This window comes from Pithys albifrons, chromosome 16 (assembly GCF_047495875.1).
Source record: "Pithys albifrons albifrons isolate INPA30051 chromosome 16, PitAlb_v1, whole genome shotgun sequence".
In the NCBI taxonomy this organism is placed as follows: domain Eukaryota; kingdom Metazoa; phylum Chordata; class Aves; order Passeriformes; family Thamnophilidae; genus Pithys; species Pithys albifrons.
In genome coordinates, this window is record NC_092473.1 from 2,416,094 (window position 1) to 2,434,205 (window position 18,112).

The following is an 18,112-nucleotide window of genomic DNA, read 5'->3' on the forward strand; positions in this document are numbered from 1 at the left end:
AGGGACAGCTCGGGGACAGGGACAAGGGGACCGAGGACAGGGGCAGCTCGGGGCCGGGAACAGGGACAGGGGAACCGAGGACAGGGACAGCTTGGGGACAGGGACAGGGGGGCCGAGGGCAGGGACAAGGAAGTCGAGGACAGGGACAGCTCGGGCCCGGGGCCAGGGCCAGGAGGGCCGAGAACAGGGACAGGGGGGCCGGGGCCGGACAGCTCGAGGCCGGGGCTGGGGACAGGGGACTGAGGACAGGGATCTGCCAGGCCCGGCCATGCCACCCCCCCTGCTACGCCCTCGTGCCGCGGGGCTGGGGCAGCCGGGGCTGGGAAACCTTGCCCAGCACTCTGTGACAGGGGCTGTGCCCTTCTAGGGGGGCTTCTGTCCCCTGGCAGGGGAGGTACTGTCATAGGTCGGGAGTAAAGGCTCCAAAACCACTGTGACTGCAGTGACAGAGCCCACCCTGACACAGCACCCACCACAACACAGCACCCTGGCACAGCACCCATCCTGACACAGCACCCACCACAACACAGCACCCAGACACCATCCTGACACAGCACCCACCACAACGCAGCACCCTGGCACAGCACCCATCCTGACACAACACCCACCACAACACAGCACCCCGGCACAGCACCTGCACTGACACAACACCATAACACAGCACCCAGACGCAGCATCCTGACACAGCACCCATCCTGACACAGCACCCAGCCTGCCACAGCACCCACCACAACACAGCACCCATCCTGATACAGCCCACCCTGGCACATCACCAACTCTGACACAACACTCACCATAACACAGCACGCAGACACAGCACCCACCCTGGCACAGCACCCACCCTGACACAGTGTCCAGCCCTGACACACCACCCTGGCACAGCACCCCCCGTGACACAGCACCCTGACACAGTGCCTGTCCTGACACACCGCCCACACTGAGGCAGCAGCTTTTCTCAGGGGAGGAGGAGAACTCGTGCCAAGCGTGTCTCTCTCCCACCTCCGCCAGCAGCGGCTCCGGAGGCTGCTCGGCAGCGGTTCGGCCCTGCGGAGCGTGGGAGGCGCTGAGCGGCGAGAGGGATGTGCCGGCTGCTGCCGAGCACACGCCGCTGTCACAGCCCGGGGGAGAGCAGGAAACAGGCCTGGGCTCCACCATGACGCCGGTGGCACCCGAGCTATACCAGGCAGGGGTGAGACCCGAGCTATACCAGGCACAGGTGACACCCGGGCTCCACCATGTCGCGGGTGACACCCGGGCTATACCAGGCAAGAGTGAGACCCGGGCTAGACCAGGCACGGGTGACACCCGGGCTCCACCATGTCGCGGGTGACACCCGGGCTATACCAGGCACGGGTGACACCCGGGTTCCAGCAATCGAGGGTGACCCACAGCCGGGCCCGCAGGGCTCAGTGGGCTCGGATCCAGCGCTCCCTTCTCCTCCTTCCCGGCAGCTGCGAGCACACAAAGGTCTCTGTTCATTCCCACTGCGAGGCCGTGCGGGGGATGAGGACACTGAGCCCATGGGACTGGAAACCTTCTGCTCTCTCCCATCCTCCCTGCCCAGAGCCCGAAGGCACAGCTGCCCTTGCCTAGCAGGAGACCTGGGTGACAGCAGAGGGGCCACAACGCGGGGTGCCCCCGGGGCCGTGCCCCCCGACCGCTGGGGGGGACAGGGCTGGGACCCCTCGGGACAGGCACCCCCGAGTGAGGTTAGACGCTCTGTGGGGTCTCGGGGAGCCGGGAGCGGGAGGCTGTGTCCCGCACAGGGTGACAGCGGGGACAGGGGACACGCGCGGGGCGGGGGCGCGGAGGGGGCGGTGCGACAGGAGGGGCGGGTCCAGTGGCAGCCCCGGGGCCGGGCGGGGCTGGACTGGGCTGGGCTGGGCTGGGCTTAGCCGGGCTGGGCTGGGCACGGGTCGGTGCGGCGCCACCGGAGCGCCATGAACCGCTTCAAGCCTTCCAAGTTCCGGCACACCGAGGCCCGGCTGCCCCGCAGGGAGGTGAGTGCCGCGGGACCGTGCGGGCGGGGGCGGCGGGCAGGGGCACGGAGAGGGACAGGGACACGGACAGCGCAGCACCGGCCCCGCGGCACCGGCAGGGCGCGGCTCCCGCAGCTGCGGCACCGCCGGGGTGGCAGGGCCATGCTCGGGTGCCCCGACCGCGGTGCGGGCGTGTCGCCCGGGCGGCCCTTCCTTGGCACACCTTGTCACCGGAGCTCCTGTCCCCGGGGCGCTCCGCAGGTGGGTCTGCTGAGGAGCTCCAGCCCTATCCCGGGGCGGTGCAGCCGCCCGCCCGGAGCCGATGCCCGACCCGTGGTGCTGCCCCTCCAGCCGCTGGACGCGGTTTGCGACAGGCAGTCCATGCCCGCTGTCCCGGCTCGGCTCGGCTCGGCACTTCACCTTTGCTCGGCCCTCCCGCCCGCCACGGGCTTGCCCAGCCAGGAAACCGTGCACCCCGAGCGTGAAGTGCCACCCCGGTGCTGCACCCTTCTGCAGGCAAAGAGGAAGCGCTGGACCCCACGGGACGGGGCTGAGCTCCATCACCCTGCCCATGAGCTGCACAGCTCGGCATGGCTGAGGCCAGGCAGGTCTGGCCGGCAACATGTGGTGCCCACATCTCGCTGGGCAACATGTGGTGCACAGCTCTGGCCTCAGCACCATGAATAACCAGCCTCTGTTGTGCCAAGTGGCATGATCCACCTCTTTGCATGGTGTTGACAGTGGGTAATCCTGCCCTGCTCTCCACAACACTGTGGAGCTTGGCCAGGGTGCTCCCCTGAATCCCTGTCCCTGCAGGTTTGGTGGAGATGTGGGGTCGGGGTGGATTGTGCTGGACGTTATCAGGACACACAGCCCTTCTGGGGGCTCTTGGAGCTGGGAACTCTTCATCCAGCATCTTCTCAGCGCTGTGACTGTGAGCGAGGCTGGTGCTACTCCCAGCCCTTGGATGTCAGTGTGCTCCTTCCCTGTAACTTCCCAAGCCATCCTTGTGCCTGCTCTCACTCACCTCTGCAGGGCTGGTGAGCACCCAAAACATCCTTCTGAGCTTCAGCTGTAGGAGGGGACATGCCACTGTCCCAGCCTCAAGCATCCCCCCATCCCCATGGTGTGCCAGCCTTGGTGTGCCTGAAGGGGAGGTGGCAGGTGGTCAGAATCTGGGCTGGACAAATGTTTGTGAACCTCAGTGTTCAGATGAGCCACTGGCAGGACAGAGCATGTGTGCCTGTGGGGTGTGGCTGCTGGGACACCTGGCTGTGTGGCTATGGCATCCTCCAGGCAGGGACATCCCATCACCACTGCCCTGGGGTCAGTCCCTGTGGTGGGGTTGCTCTGAGGGACAGTGTGCTCTTGTTCTGCTGTGCAAGGTGGCCTTTCCAAAAGACTTTTCCCATCCAGCATGAAACATATCCCTGGGAAGCAAGGCTGCATCACCCAGCTCTGCGGGGGCAGGAGGTGGGAGATGGATTTCTCCTCTCAAAAGCCATCTCAGGTGTCACAGCAGGAAACACTGGTCCCTGGCTGAGCGGGTTGTTTATGGAGCCTCAGGCAGACACCTGACCTGGCCAGATCAGGAAGCGCAGTGTAAACATGAGGGATCACATCTGAGTCTCTTCTCTTTGGGCAGTGTCTCAGGGCTCTGCTGGCAGATGTCCCCTGAGAGCTCATGGTTTGTTCTGGGGATGTAGCCGGGATGGTTCCATGTGCTTTCCTGGCCATGCTGGCACACTGCAGGAAGGATCACTTCCTGGAGGGCTCCTGCCTGTGCATGGGGAAGTTGTGGGGCTGGGATGGACCAGCTCAGTGGTCCCTCTGTGAAACCTCACTGCAGGGGTTCTCTGTGGTACCCCTGGAAGCTGGGGCCAGAGGTAGCTAATATCCCCTCTCACCGAGAAACCGGTGCAGACTGATGGAATGCAGACAGTGGGACCCTTCCTGCTGGGTCTTGCTCATGCTCCAGACCCATTCCCCATCCCTACTGCAGCCCCCAGCCCACCCACCAGGTACAGGGAGAGGAACTTCCCTGTGGCAGGAAAAGGGTTAACAGGTCTGCACCAAGTTATGAGGGCCTGAGGAAGTGCTACAGGAACTGCTGCTCTCTGTCAGGCCTCAAAAGGAAGCTGTGCAAGGAGAGGAAACCCAGGGCTCATGTACATGGCTCGCTCCCCTTTGAGGGTGCCTGCCTGGTTTTGTGGGGCATCTGCCAACTTCAGACACCTGCTGCAGCTCTCCGTGATGCCAGTGGCTGCCATGGGCACACAGGTATGGTGGCACCCACGAAACACCTGCTGTTGCCATTGCTTGAGGGTCGGACTTGGCCCTGGGTGTTTTGGCAAGTTCCTGGTCCTGGTGGCCACTTGAGGTCGGGTGTTTGTGTCACTTGGAGCAGGTCTGGCTGATGCAGGGTGTCCCAGTGCCCCATGGGTACAGTGCTCAGCTGTGGAGTAGTACTGAGACATTTCCCCCGCTATGTCACACTGGGATTTTGGATTTGGAGCTGTCATGGGGCTCCTTGGCTGCATGTCTCTGTGGGAAGCTTGCTGGTTCAATCAGCCACAGCCTGATCCTGTGGTGCTTCACAGCCCAAGAGGTTTAATCCATCCAAACTTCCTGATATCAGTTTATCACAAAGTCCTCGGTGGCAGAGCCCAGGCCTGGGACTATTTTGGAGAGAGGCAGTGCTGGGAGCCAGGGTGCTCCTGTCTCCCATCTTCCAGCCCCAGTGAGGGGCTGTGCTTCATGTTGGGAGCATGAGCAGCCACATTTCCCTGGCCATCCCCAAGAACAGGGCCCTACAGATGTGCCTCTGGCATGATCACTTTGGTATTGGCAGCCTCCAGGTCTCCATCAGTGTGGGAGCTCCTCTGGGTCTGAGGGTCTCTAGCCATGCATTGTCTCCCCTCCAGGTGTGCTCTGCCATGGCATCAGCTCCCACCATAACAGAGGCAGCTCCTGACATGGGTTTTCCCTCTCCATCCTAGGCATGGATCGGGGGTATCCGAGCAGGCTCCTTTGCATCCTATGGGAACCATGTGAAGGCCAGCTGCCACTGGGTTGCCTTCAACGCTGAGGCAGCAGGTGAGGCACAAAGGGTGGGGTGGATTTGTCCCAGTGGTCCCTGTGGGGCTGGGTGGTGGGTCAGCCCCATGGGCCTCAGAGGCACGAGGGCGAGGGGATGAGACTTTCCCTGAGATCTCCCCAGGATGCTGACAGTCCCACACCTCTTGGCTTGCATTGCCAAGCTGGATGACCCGCACTGTATCCCAGGCTGGAGGTTTCCTGGGAGCATCCCGTAGGCAATGGGCAGGCTGGTGGGTGGCTGGTGATCTCCTGTTCCCTCTCCTGCAGGTGTGCTGGGCATTGTGCCACTGGAGTGCAAGGATGGGGGCAAGAGGACGGTGTCCCAGCTCTGCTGCCACTCAGGTGGGTGTCAGGTCCCACCTCCCACCTCCACATTTGGTCTCACGTGGGCTGTGCCAAGGGGCTCTGATGCCGAGTCCCAGCCCTGGAGGCCGTGGTGGGCTGCCTGCCAGGCAAGGGGCATGGGGAACTGGTTGATTCCCAGGGACTATCACTCATGGGCAGGATGACCCTCACAAGTCTGATGGGGCACAAGCCACCTGCAGCTATGCTGACCTCAAATGACTCTGCCAGGCTGGAGCCAAATTGATCCATGTTCCTCCATCTCTCAAGCTGCAGCAAGGTCTGGACATGTAGCTCTTCCTCACGCTCTACTGGCAGTCTTTCCACATTACTCATTGCACAGCCTGAAATTCCCAGTACACCCAGTGCCAGGCTGGGGATGGCATCACCGTGGCTGTACCTGGCTGCAGGGGCGGGAGGAACAGGCTGGGCCAGCAGCTCTGATGTGGGCAGAGCAAGTGCTGCAGGGGAGAGGCACTGGCAGCATCGCTGCTGGCAGAGGAGCAGGGCTCTGCCTCCTGCCCAGGCACCGGGAGTGTTGGTGGGGGCCTCAGGGTGCCCCTCTCCTGGCTGTCAGAGCAGCAGTGCCAGCCTGGGCTGCACTGACCGCCCCATTTCCCCAAAATTACACCAGAGCAGATGGGAGTCCATCCTGGCGCTGCCTTCCTGTGTGTGTGCCCTGGCATGGCAGCAGGACTGCACAGCATGCCCAGCCTGTGCCACCTCAGCCCCTGGCACCGGGAGCTTCCTCCTGTTGGCAAACCAGCCAGTGAGCTCTGCTGCTTCCTGGGGAGTGCCGGAGGGGTGCATGGGAGCCAGCCCAATATCCACGACTTCTTAATGCGATTAGCATGAGCTCTTTGACCGAGCAACGCCTCCATGGCAGGGAAGGGATTTTCTCTCCTGGTGGATGCAGCAGAGCGAGCTGCCTGCTCTTCATGCCTCTGGGGCCTGTCTCCTGGAAGCAGAAAAGTACACAGTGACCTACTTTTCTGAGCATGCCAAATGCATCCGAGGGGCTGCTGCTGCTGCTGGTGCCAGCGTTCCTCCCCTTGGGCCCTGCTGCCAGAGCTGCGAGGAGTGCCCCTGCCACAAGCATGCCGAGCTAGGGTGTTACAAAGGGAGCCTTGTTACCAGCATAGCTCCAGCAGGCCATGGCCTCCACCATCTGGTGGGCACAGACACCCTTGTGCTGTCCATGCTGCTCCCTGTGCGTCCCCATGGGGATGTTCATCTGGAGATTGTAGCCATGTGTGGGTGGTGGTGGGTTAGACAGGGAGATGTCTACAGGGCCCCCATCCCCTGCCAAAGGGGTGCAAGACCTGATGGACGTTGTGGAGGGGCTCAGGCACTCACAGCAAAGCTGAGTTGCTCCAAAACACATTAGTGGGTCTGGATCTGCCCCTGGTTGCCCACGTGTGTGTGTGTAGGGAAGGCATCAAGGCTGAGGAAGAGAGAAGGGGCAGCTGTGTTGTCTGCAGGGGGAAGGTGGGGACAAACTTCTGCCCTTCTTGTTGCAGATGTGGTCACAGACTTTGACTTCTCACCGTTTGATCAGCTCCTGCTGGCCACAGGCTCTGCTGATGAGACGGTGAGTGCTCAGTGAGGGGGGCCCCCAGGGGACACCCTGTGTCCATCAGCATATCTCTGGGATTCACTGTGGAGCCCTGGAGGAGATGGAGTCAGAACAACGGGAGTAAGGGGAGTGTGGGCTGAGCATGCCAGGTTGGGGAGTGAAGTGGGACATCCCCAGGTTGTGGGGGACAGAAAAGATGGTGTCAGAAAAGGATCAGCCTTCTCCCATCTGGGATCTGAGTTGCAACAAGGGGTCACCTGGTGCCCTCAGGGCCCAAAGCCTGGAAAAGCAGCAAGCCCAGGCACCAAGCCAGGTCCTGCTCACCTGCCTGGGGACTGACCCTCCTCTCCCTGGGGCTGCAGGTGAAGGTGTGGCGCCTTCCGGAGAGCGGCCAGGACATGCCCAGTGGTGCGGGGCTGACCCTGGGGCCCGGGGGGCACCCGGTGGACCTGGTGCTGTTTCACCCCACCGCGGATGGAGTCCTGGCCAGCGGCGCAGGGAAGGGAGTCACCGTCTGGGATGTGGGGCAGCAGCAGCCCCTGACAGGTAGGCAAGGCCATGACTGCCTGAAATATCCATCTGCACTGCTGATGCCTGAGCTCAAGTCCTGACCTTGGTGTCACAGAACTGGCAGCTCAGGTGGCTTTTTGGGCCGGGAGCACCAGAGCCCCTTGTGCCTGTGCAGTGGAGGGAGGAACAGGCTGGGCCAGCAGCTCTGATGTGGACAGAGCAAGTGCTGCAGGGGAGAGGCACTGGCAGCATCACTGCTGGCAGAGGAGCAGGGCTCTGCCTCCTGCCCAGGCACAGGGAGTGCTGGTGGGGACCTCAGAGTGCCCCTTTCCTGTTTGTCAGAGCAGCAGTGCCAGCCTGGGGTGCACTGACCACCCATTTCCCAAAAATTACAGCACAGGCTCCTCTGCACTCTGATGCAGCAGCATAAAAGGCTCCAGTACTGCCCAGGGTGTCCATGGCAGTTTGCTGGGGATCCCCTGAGTGGCAGGTCCCTCTTGCTGCATGCCCCAGGGCGTGGGCAGATGTGGGTGCCATGGGTGGTTGCTTGCCCAGACCTCAGCTAACCTGAGAGGGAGAGGAGAGGGGTGGCAGCACAGGCCTGTGGGAGTCCTGCCCTGTGTATTCACCTGCCAGCAGGGCAGGAATGCCTCCTGCACAGATGCAGCAGTGTCCCATTGGGTCCTGGCTGCCACCAGCCCTTCGGAAAGGGTGCTCAGAAAGGACCAGTGGTTTCCCCTGGGAAGTGTTCCAGATGGGAGAGAATGCCTGCTGCCCCATCCATGGGAGGGACCCTTCTTGACCCTGCTTTCCTCCTGCAGCCCTGGACTCCCACGGGGACCAGCTGCAAAGCCTCACCTGGAAGCGAGATGGCTGCCTCCTTGGCACCTCCTGCAAGGTGAGCATCGCACATGGGTGACCTCACTGTGGCACAGCATGGCTGGGCTGGCAACTGGCTGCACCCTGGTGTGCTTGGTTTCATAGAATCAGACTGGTTTGGGTTGAAAGGGACCTTAGAGTTCATCTCGTTCCACCCCGCTGCCATGGGCAGGGACACCTTCCGCTAGACCAGGTTGCTCAGAGCTTCATCCAGCCCGGCCTTGGACACTTCCAGGGATGGGGGCATGGAGGGACGAGAAGTTTTGAGGTAGAAAAGGGCAGGAATGAGGTCAGCGTGCCACTGAGAGGCGAGGATGCAGCACTAGATGGCGCCGGCCGCTCGCTGGCCCCGCTCTGCGGGACGCGCCGGGAACGCGCGGCTTGCGCGGCACTCGCACGGCGGCCGGGCGGGCAAGACGGGCGTGCAAACCGAGCGTGCAAGATGAGTGTCCACGCCAGAAGCGCCTCAGGCTGTGCCTGGAGGCTGGGCAAGCAGGTCTGAGCTCACAGACCCAGCCCACAGGCTGAGAGTACAACGCCCTCCCCGTGCCGAGGGTGTGGGCAGAGCATCCTGCGGAGCCGGTGGGCTCGGGATGGAGCTCGGAGGCCAAGTGTGCCGAGAGAGAGTGTGGGCTAAGCTGGAGTCCCAGCTCGGGGTTGGAGCCCCGTGTCAAGCATGTGGGCTGGGCACAGGGGGTACAACCCCAAGCTGTGACATCTGGGATGTGTGGCAGCCCCCGAGCTGTGCCATGTGACTGACACAGTATGTGCTCCCCAAACAGCACCCTGGCAGCAAGGCTGGCACCCAGGCACCCCACTGCTGCTTCTGTGCCCTGCAAGCCCTTGTGAAGGGGGTCCTGTGTCCCCTTTGGTGCAGGCGTGCTCCCCTCCAGCACTGCCAGGATGGCATCTGAGGGTCGGGCTCCAACCCTGGCTGTACTTTAGGAGGCTCCCTCCTTCCCTATGAGTAGTTTTCAGAGTCTCGGGGTTCTGGTGGGGCTCTGGGGGTGCTGAGGGTGCACCCCTGCCCACAATGTGGAACAGGACTAGGAGGGCACAGTGCAAGCCATCCATAGGAATAGACACTTCAGGCAGGAGAGTTATGGGCAGGAAGGAGAGGGGCTGCTCGCTTGAGCCTTCTGCCTGATACATCCTGACATCCCACTGGCCCCAAGGTCCTTAACCCTCCTCTGTTTTCTTTTATCTCACCAGGACAAGAAACTACGGATCTTTGACCCCCGAGCCAGCCCAGCTGCCTCCCAGGTACTGTCCCTTCTGCGTGTGCTGCAGGCGGCCCTGCCCCACTGGGGTGTCTGCTGTGGGGTGGCCTTTGGTCCCCCAAAACATCCCAGCCCTGGCAGGACTTGGGAGAAGCAACATGAAGGCAGGGACTGAAAGCAGAGGGAATGGGGCTGCCTCCTTTTTGGCAGCAGTGGAGTTCAGCAAGGGCAGACTCGTCTTGGTGATCTCCCCCAGGGCACTGGCACACTGCAGACAGTAATCCCAAGCCCTGGAGGCATAGGGGCTGTGAGCTCCCAGGCTTTACAGGCCCCCAGGCTCTGCTCTGCCCTGCAGGAGCTGGACCAAAGCCTCTTGGTGAGGAGGACCTGCCAAGGGTGAGGGCTGAGCTACCAGATCTGCACAGCTCAGCAAATAACAGCGATTAGGAAATAAGTAGAGAACTTAAGCCTTGACGTCGAGTTCAAACAGCCTCTTGTTAGAGGTTTCCTGTGGCTTGGGGGTTCTGGCTGCTGAGGCCTGTGGGCCTGGGCTGCAGAAGGAGCTGGAAACCTTTGGGAAGGGATGGATGCAGTGGAGAGTAGGGTGAGATGGCTGCAGATTCTGCTGCTCCTTGTCTTGGTTTGAGGGGAAAACCCCAAAATGTTTACCCACAAGCGGGGGAGGGGACCTCCTCCTCCACAATAATCACGCCACTCTTTATCAAATTTAAGAAAAGGAATTTTAATACAAGAAGGATAACTGTCCCTAACTGCTATAAATATATATATATATGGGTATAGGTATAACTATAAACAGACCAGAGCAAACCACTTCCCCAACATCACAGATAAAAAACAAACAAAACAACAACCCCCACAACAACAACCCTCACAACAAGAAGTTTCCTTCGGGAGAAGACTTATACTTACGGCAGTATCAGTGTCACAGCCCGGCTGGCAGCAGGGTGAGTTCCCAGATGAACTCTGTGTCTCTTGTCCCAAATGAAGAAAAGGAAGCTGAAAGTGGGAAACCGCCGCGTGTCCTGGAAAGCAGCTGCAAACTTCCCTCTCCCGGGTCGCTGCCGCCGCCGGGGCGGGCCGTGACGGTGCAGGCGGTGGTGAGAGCAGAGCAGAGGCCGGGACCCCAGATGCAGGAACCAGGAGAACCACCGTGGCGAGGAGAAAAGCAGCGGCTCAGCCAGAAGCCCCAGCAGTAGCCAGCAGCAGGAGCAGGAGAAAAAAACCAAACAGGTTCCCTCCTGGGCAGCACACACCCCGCTCCTGAGTTCAGCCGAGCTAAGAATGGAAAAATGTCCCCAAAACCAAAAGAGACATCCTGCCCCCACCTAAGCCATCAGCAGTAACTACTTCTTTTTGTTAACTGCTGGCATGGGCAGTTAGTGGCAGGGGAGAGAATTTACATAATAATCCCAAACTACAACACTCCTGGTGCCTCTCCTGCTTCCGTGGGCTCAGGGACAATGGTAACCATGAGCTCCAACTGGAGGGAGCCAGTGCTCCAGCACCACACTGGGACTTTTGCTCTGCTCCTGCCCATAACCTGGGTTCTGAGCTCCTGTAAGGCCCCTGGCTGCTTCCTGCAGGTACAAATGGTGCCCTGACCCTGCAGGCAGCCTTATAAACACCTCACCACAATATATAAACATAAACCCAGCAGTGACACGTGGGGGCGAGCCAGAGCAAAGTGCTTCCAGCCCTGCAGTGGCCCCTGTGACACTCTAGTGCTCCAGATTGCCATTCAGCATGGCTGAAAGGTCCTACTCTCTGCTCCCAAATTTATCCTGTGCCTATTCATCCGTGGCCCCAGTGCTCCCTTTCCCTCCTGCCCCCACTTCTCCCGCTGCCAGACCTGTCAGCTTGTCTAAGAGCGTTTCGATGGAGCTGTGAGGGCGATGGGCTCAAGCCAAGTCTCCTAGGGAGGGTGGACTCTGTCTCACTGAGCTATTAAAAATAATGTGTGAATGATGGTGGCTGTTCAAAGCAGGCAGCTCACTTCCCTCCTCTGCCATCTGATCCAGCTCTGGGCCAGCAATCCATGTTTGCCAAGAGAAATATGCACCTTCACTGCTGCGGCCCTGCCCCAGCCAGCTCGGAATGGATGGAGATGTTTAGTCTTGGAGAAGGACTGTGCTGAAGGGGAAAACTTTAAAATGCCATCAATCCTCTGCAAGTTTTCACAGAGCTTGCTTAGCCAAGGGGAATAACACTCCTGGGTTCTGCTGTTTCTTTTTTTCCCCATTGCTGGAGGGCTGGGTAATTTGGAAGTGCTGCTTCTCCGCTCAGGCCAGTGTGGTTACAGAACTGGGTGATGCTGGGGCCGCTGTGTGGTGCCAGCACCTCGGGAGCTCCTGGCTTTGAAGCTGTGTGTTTCTTTGCAGAGGTGAGCGGCGGGATGGGTTTTCCAGCTGAGCTGGCCCCCGCGGCGCCGCGGGCTGGGTTTCCTGCACAGCAGACAGAGGGCTCGGCACCCCTGGCTCACCCCGGTCCCTCCGCGGCACGTCCTGCCGAGAGCCGGCCTTGGCCTTGGGCTGCTCCTCCGGCTGGTCTCCTTAATTTGCCAAGCCTGTCTCATTAAACATTCGGTTTTTTAGAGCAAGGGGAAAAGAATGAGGAGGAATTAAAGTAAGAGGCTGGGGCAGGAGGAGTCGCTCCTCCTAACACGTGATGCTGCTCTCAGGTACTGTGGACGCAGCAGGGGAGTTGGGGTGGGTGACAAGGAGGGTGATGGGCAGGCTGCCCACACCCCGGCCATGCCCTTGCCAGGGCCTGACCCCATTCCCGGCTATGCCTGTGGCAGCTATTTTGAGCATGTTCCAGTAGGGAACAGGAGTGTGTGACGCAGCATGGACAGGGTCTGGCTGACCCCGCGGGGTGCCTGGTATGTACCCAGGGCCATGATTTCCCTTGGGAGAGTGGTGGCCTCATCCTGCTGGACACTCAGCCCTCGTTGTAGGCCTTTAATGAGTGTTAGGGCTGTGCTTACACCCTGTTGTTGCTCTCTGTGCCTCCTCCATGCCCCATGCTGCTGCTGCCTGGCTGGCTCCAGGTTCGAGCTCTGCTGTCCTTTCAAAGAGTCCTGTGAGTCCTGTCCTCTGCCTTATCCCCTCCCAAGGCTGCTCTGCCCCAGCCTCCTGCCCTCCCCTCCCACGGGTGCTGGTGGTCGCGCTTCTGGCCATGACCCCTGGGAGCGAGTCACATCCTCTCCCTCGCGGCCTCGGCTCTGCTGTGGTCAGCGTCACTGCTCCCGCCCTCGCCCTCCTGCACTCCCCGTGCAAACCCCACCAAACGTCCTTCCCATGTCCCCCCAGGCTATGCCTTTGGTGGGACAGGGCACACAGTGCTAAGCAGGGAGTTGAAGCACCGGGAAGGTGCCCATATCCTGGCTGATCCCCAGGTGGGTCCCCAGCACAGGGCAGGGCAGTGATTAGGGTGTGATGTGGGCTTCTAAGGTGGCATCTCTGCTTGCCCAGTGCCCTAGCCACCTTCTCCTGGGTACACATCCCATGGGTGACATTCTGTCCCCTACATGCTTGTGCCAGGGGCTGTGTGTGCATGTGTCCAGCACCTGGCTCCTGAGACAGGAGCTATCTGTGTGAAGCTGTGGGGCTGCTGCTGAGCACGGCCACTGTGGGATGGAGAGGAGCTGGCTCCGTTCTCACGAGAAACTTCCTCCGCCGGCGTTTCGGCAGTGCTGGGGGCGAGGGAACGGCCACGCGCACCGGGCCGGCGTACGCTCCCGCTCACGTTGGAATGAGCTGCTTTAATGAGCAGGGCTGGGGCTGAGGGCGCCTGGGGACAGCTGGGACAGTGTCCCTGGCAGTTTGTCCCCGCCTGGGTTTGTCCCCCCACCTTGTGAATGTGCCAGGGGCAGAGCTCAGTGATGGGGAGCAGCCGGGCCTCATGGCCCAAGCACACCCAGAGCTGTCCCAGCCCTGCTCAAAGTCCAGGGGTGGGAGAGGGACTCCAGCCCTTCTCCCAGACCGTGGCCACCATCCCATGGGTCACATCAGTCCCTGCCACAGTGGGAGATGCAGCAGGGAGAGGGTGTCCATGGGCAGCATCACTGTGGTGGCAGGGTGATGCTGGGGCAAGAGGGAGATCCAGGTGGGGTGACCCAGCTGTATCCAGAGCCAGGACGGACTCTGTGGACCCCAACATGTCACCACTGCCCAGGGTCCAGCTTCATCATCATCACAGAAAGGTGCATCAGGACATAGGGAGACTTTTAGCCTTCCTTCCCTCACACCTCATCATCACAGTATCCCATGCTGGGGTCACCCTGGGGGTACCTGACTCCCAGCCTCTCGGCAGCGGCTTCCTCCGGGCTAGGGGAAGGTCCACAGCATCCCACATTCCCAAGGAGACCGTGGGAAGCTTTGAAAAAGTTGGCCTGACTCTGGGCTGCCTATTTATAGCACTGCACGCTCGGCGCTCTCATGCTTCTGTTCCCCAGTGTAGCTGCACAGGACTGTTTATATTTCCTCTGCTCTGCTTCCCTCTCAGCCGTCCTTCCCAGGAATGCCGCTTGGTATGGCAGACATGGGGAAGTCAAGCAGGATTTGGGATGAGCCAGAGGCATCTCAAGGGATGTGGGTGTGTGGCGGCACTGAATGGATAGGCCTGGATGCCCATCCCTCCTACTGGGAATGGCCTTGCTGGCTCAGACCCACATGGGTTGGCATCTCTCTCCCAGCATTTCAGGAGCCCCCAGCCTGTGCCTGACCTGGGACTCCTGGCAGGCTCCTACTCCAGAGGGCAAAGGTGTTTTGGGATTTGATAACAGCCTCACAGTTGGTGGGGTCGGTAGCTGCAGGAAGAGAGGAGATGTGGGAGAGGATGGATGGATGGATGGATGGATGGATGGATGGATGGATGGATGGATGGATGGATGGATGGATGGATGGACGGACGGACGGATGGTGGTGATGGGTGCTGCAGCCTGCCCATCCCACATGGCCAGCGCATTCCCCCTCGCCTGCCCAGAGGTGGGGTCATACTTCCATCCTGGTCCTGTGTCCTGGCATCTGTGCCACGGTGGGGGCTGTCAGGGTGAGAGCCCACTCTTCTTCCTGCCCTTGCTGGGCTGGCAGCATCCTCTGGCAAGGCAGCAGCCTCATCAAGGGCAGGAGGTGGGGACTGCTCTGTCAGTGAGTGGGAGAGGCAGAGCCTGACAGTGCCCAGTGTCCTGGGTCAGAGACGCACTGCAGTGATGCTGCCCTGGCCAGTGGGCTCAGGGAGGCAGAGTGGGCAGGAGGGGGCATGTCCTGCTTCATCCCCACTGTGACACAGACACCTGACACTCAGCAGTGGGCACAGGCCAGTGCTGGCAGCATGATGGCTACTGAACCATTCCTGCTGCTCTGTGGGATCCCTACACTCCCCTGGGGCAGGTGGCAGATCCTGGTCTCCCTGAGCTCCAGGCAGAGACCAGGAGTGGGGCTGGCCTGGGAGAGGCTGCTCTGCTCTCCTGGCCACCTCTGGAGTAACTGGGACTTGGCAAGGAAGGGAGATCACTCACATTCTTGTTCAGAGAGGAGGATTCAGTGCGTGGTTAACCCCCTCGGCTCCCTGGAAGCTGTTCCTCCTTCCCCCAGCTGCCTTATGGGGAAGGAGTGATGGCTTCCCCACGTACATGGACTTGGAGAGGGTATCTGTCCCACAGTGCCCTGGGCAGGTGAGACCCCTTCTGCCCTGGCACCCACTGGCAAAGGAATGGCTCAGCCTGGCTCTGGTGCCTCCTGTGCCCACACGGATCCTACTGCTTCCCACGGGGATCAGATGCCTGTGGGCTGCTAGCCATCCTCATGGGCTGCTAGCCACAGGCAAGGCTGAGCTGTCCCAGCTGCTGCCATCCACGGGGGGCTGTGCCAAGGGCACAGCTGGTACCCCCCTGGCCATTTGTCTCCTGTGCAGCCCCATGGCTATGCCCTCGCTGCCCTGCATCCCGCTGAGGGTGACGGTGACGGCTTCCGTGGAGACTGGGATCGCCTGGGAGCCGGAGCAGCCTCGGCTTTGTGTGGGGCTCCCCCAGGCAGCTGAGGAGCCGAAGCAGCCTCTCCCTGCAGGCAGCTGTTACCAGCTCACCCGACCCCACCGCCGCAGCGCTGCCAACAGCTGCAGCCCACATGCCAGGCTGGCCCCCCTGCAGCCCCCGGGGCTGCAAAGGGAGCAGGGCTGGGGACCCCCATGGGTACCAGTGCATTACCCCAGCCTGTACTGGGAGGGATGGGTTGAGATTGGGAGGGGGATGGTGCTGGGAACTCTCCCTGTGCAGCTGATCTGGCTCTGAGGAGGGAGCACAGGCTGCCCCCAGCCTGGGCTGCCCAAAACCAGCTGAGCTGGACCCGTGTGATGGGCGGGAGGAAGCTGAGCTGCCTGGGCACTGGCAGGGAACTGAGAAGCCTCTTTGGATCCCTGTGTGCTGAATCCCTGTGGCCTGGAGCTGGTGGGATCCTTGCAGCCTGCTGTTGGGACAGGAGGCTCGGGAGGGATGCCTGTCCTTTGGGACATGGGGGATTCCAGCATCACTCCAGGAAGGGTGCCAAGGTTTCTGCCAGCCCCAGGGATCCACAGCAGCCCCGTGGCCACCTCAGGGCTCTGTGCTGACCAAACCACACCAGTGCCCACAGTCAGTGCCAGGTCACACTGCCCTAGCCCTGCCAAGACCCTCTGCCCCAGGGGACTGGGCACAGAACGGGGGATCCCCAGGACTGCTTGCTGCCCGCATGCTCACCTCTGGCAACATGTGTGCAGCCGGGTGTGTGAGTGAGCCTGGAGCAGCCCAGCCTCTCACATACTTGCTGCCATACGTACTGCTGAGCCGGGATGGAACTAATGCAGAAAACATGGCCCTGCTCCACAGCCAGCACACCACAGGCTAGGAGTGCCACGGCAGTGCCCTGCCCTCTGCCACCACCCCAGGGACTGCCACCCACCACCTGGTGGGCCGGGGGACCCACCGGGCCCTGTGGCCATGGAGCCAGCACATTGGCTATGGGATCTCCAGATGTTGAGTTCTGGCTGCCACAGCCAGGTGCAGAAGTGCTCTCCTGGCTGACATGTGGGCTGGCCCCAGCTCCTGGAGTTTCCATCCCTCTTGGCACTGATCCTGGGACATGTTCCCTTCTCCAGGTCCCTTCCCTGCCGAGCGCTGGCTCCACTTGCCAGCATGTCAGTGGAGGGGACCAGGCCCCTCCTGCCCCACATCCTGCCCCTGTGGCTGGGAGCACCGGGCTCAGCTTGGCCAGTGCTGCCTCTTCCAAGTGAGCTGTGTTTGTGCTGGCAAAGCAGCTGATGTGATGGAGCCAAGGGAGGATGAGCTTGGCACCGTGTGCCTGCTCCCACCCCAGTGCTCTCCAGAGAGTGGCATCTCTCTGGGGCTGGAGGCTGGGGCTAGAGGAAGGTGCTCCAGTAGGGTTTCTCTAGTGGCAGAGTGGGAGATACAGTACCTTTGTGCCCCTTGCTGGCTGCTGCTGTGGCAAAGCCTTGCTGGCTGTGGCTGATGGTCACAGAGCTCACACTGAGGGGGATGCAGCTCCTCTGTGGGAACCCTCAATGCCCCATCCTTCCTGTCCCCTCCCATGCCTGGTCCCCCTGCCCTGTGTGGTGGTGCCGAAAGCACTGTGGTGGGTTTGGCTCTGGCAAAGCTCTCCACTTTCCCTGTCAGCTCTGAACTTGTCAGCAGTCATTTACTGGTGCTTCTCAAGGAGAGCAAGGGACTGTGAGCACTGCCTGTGCCATGGGCAGGAGCTGGCTCTGGCTCCTGCTGGGCACTGGGAACTGCAGGGCCCATCTGGGGGACACATGGTAACTGGGAAGCACCCACTGACAGTCCCGTGGAAACTCCACCCCTCCTGTCCTCAGCAGGACTGGGATGGGGGGCAGAACAAGGTGGTGGTCTGGGCTGGGGGTCCCACTCCCACAAGGAGCCCAGGCAAGACGTGGAGCAGGGTACAGGAAATCAGGACAGTGTGGGGAATGTGGCCAGGCTCAGTTTGCCATGTGTTTTGGTAGCATGTGGACACACATGGAGCACCCAGCTCCTGCAGCCAGGATTTGGCATGGATAAAGAGCTCAGAGATGAAGCTGAGGAAGTAAGTCCCTCTGTCATGGCCACAGCCAAGCCTCCTCTCGTGCCTGTGGCATGGAGCAGTTTCCTCGCAGCACTCTGACCCTGTTACCCTCTTGCTGGGTGTGGGAAGAGCCCTGGGGACCCAGGATCCATCCCCATGACCCTTCACACTCATGTTATCTGCTGCCACACCTTGCACCTCGCTGAGAGCCAGGCCAGCCTCTCCACAGGGCAACCACGCTGGTACTGGCACCGACACAGGGTGGGGGTCAGGGCTGTCACCGCTTGCAGGCTGTTCCCACTGCACTGCCCCACAGCAGCTCTCAGCAGAACTGGGAGACGGTGCTCAGCCCCAGGGCAGTTCACAAGCATGGCTAGTACAGCACATGTCCCTTCAATGTGCCCAGCAGGGCTG

General features: G+C 61.2%; 1 protein-coding gene across 1 annotated transcript in view; it reads left to right on the forward strand.

Annotated features, from left to right (window-relative positions):
* Nucleotides 1-1,852: 1,852 nt before the first annotated feature.
* CORO7 (coronin 7) overlaps nt 1,853-18,112 on the forward strand; it is a 38,183-nt gene continuing 21,923 nt past the window's right edge. Inside the window, exons 1-7 of the mRNA XM_071571242.1 lie at nt 1,853-2,000; nt 4,979-5,075; nt 5,346-5,420; nt 6,941-7,011; nt 7,359-7,542; nt 8,328-8,404; nt 9,598-9,648. Of these exons, the coding sequence (XP_071427343.1) occupies nt 1,941-2,000; nt 4,979-5,075; nt 5,346-5,420; nt 6,941-7,011; nt 7,359-7,542; nt 8,328-8,404; nt 9,598-9,648 (615 nt within the window). The 5' untranslated portion in view covers nt 1,853-1,940. The remainder of the gene's footprint in view (nt 2,001-4,978; nt 5,076-5,345; nt 5,421-6,940; nt 7,012-7,358; nt 7,543-8,327; nt 8,405-9,597; nt 9,649-18,112) is intronic.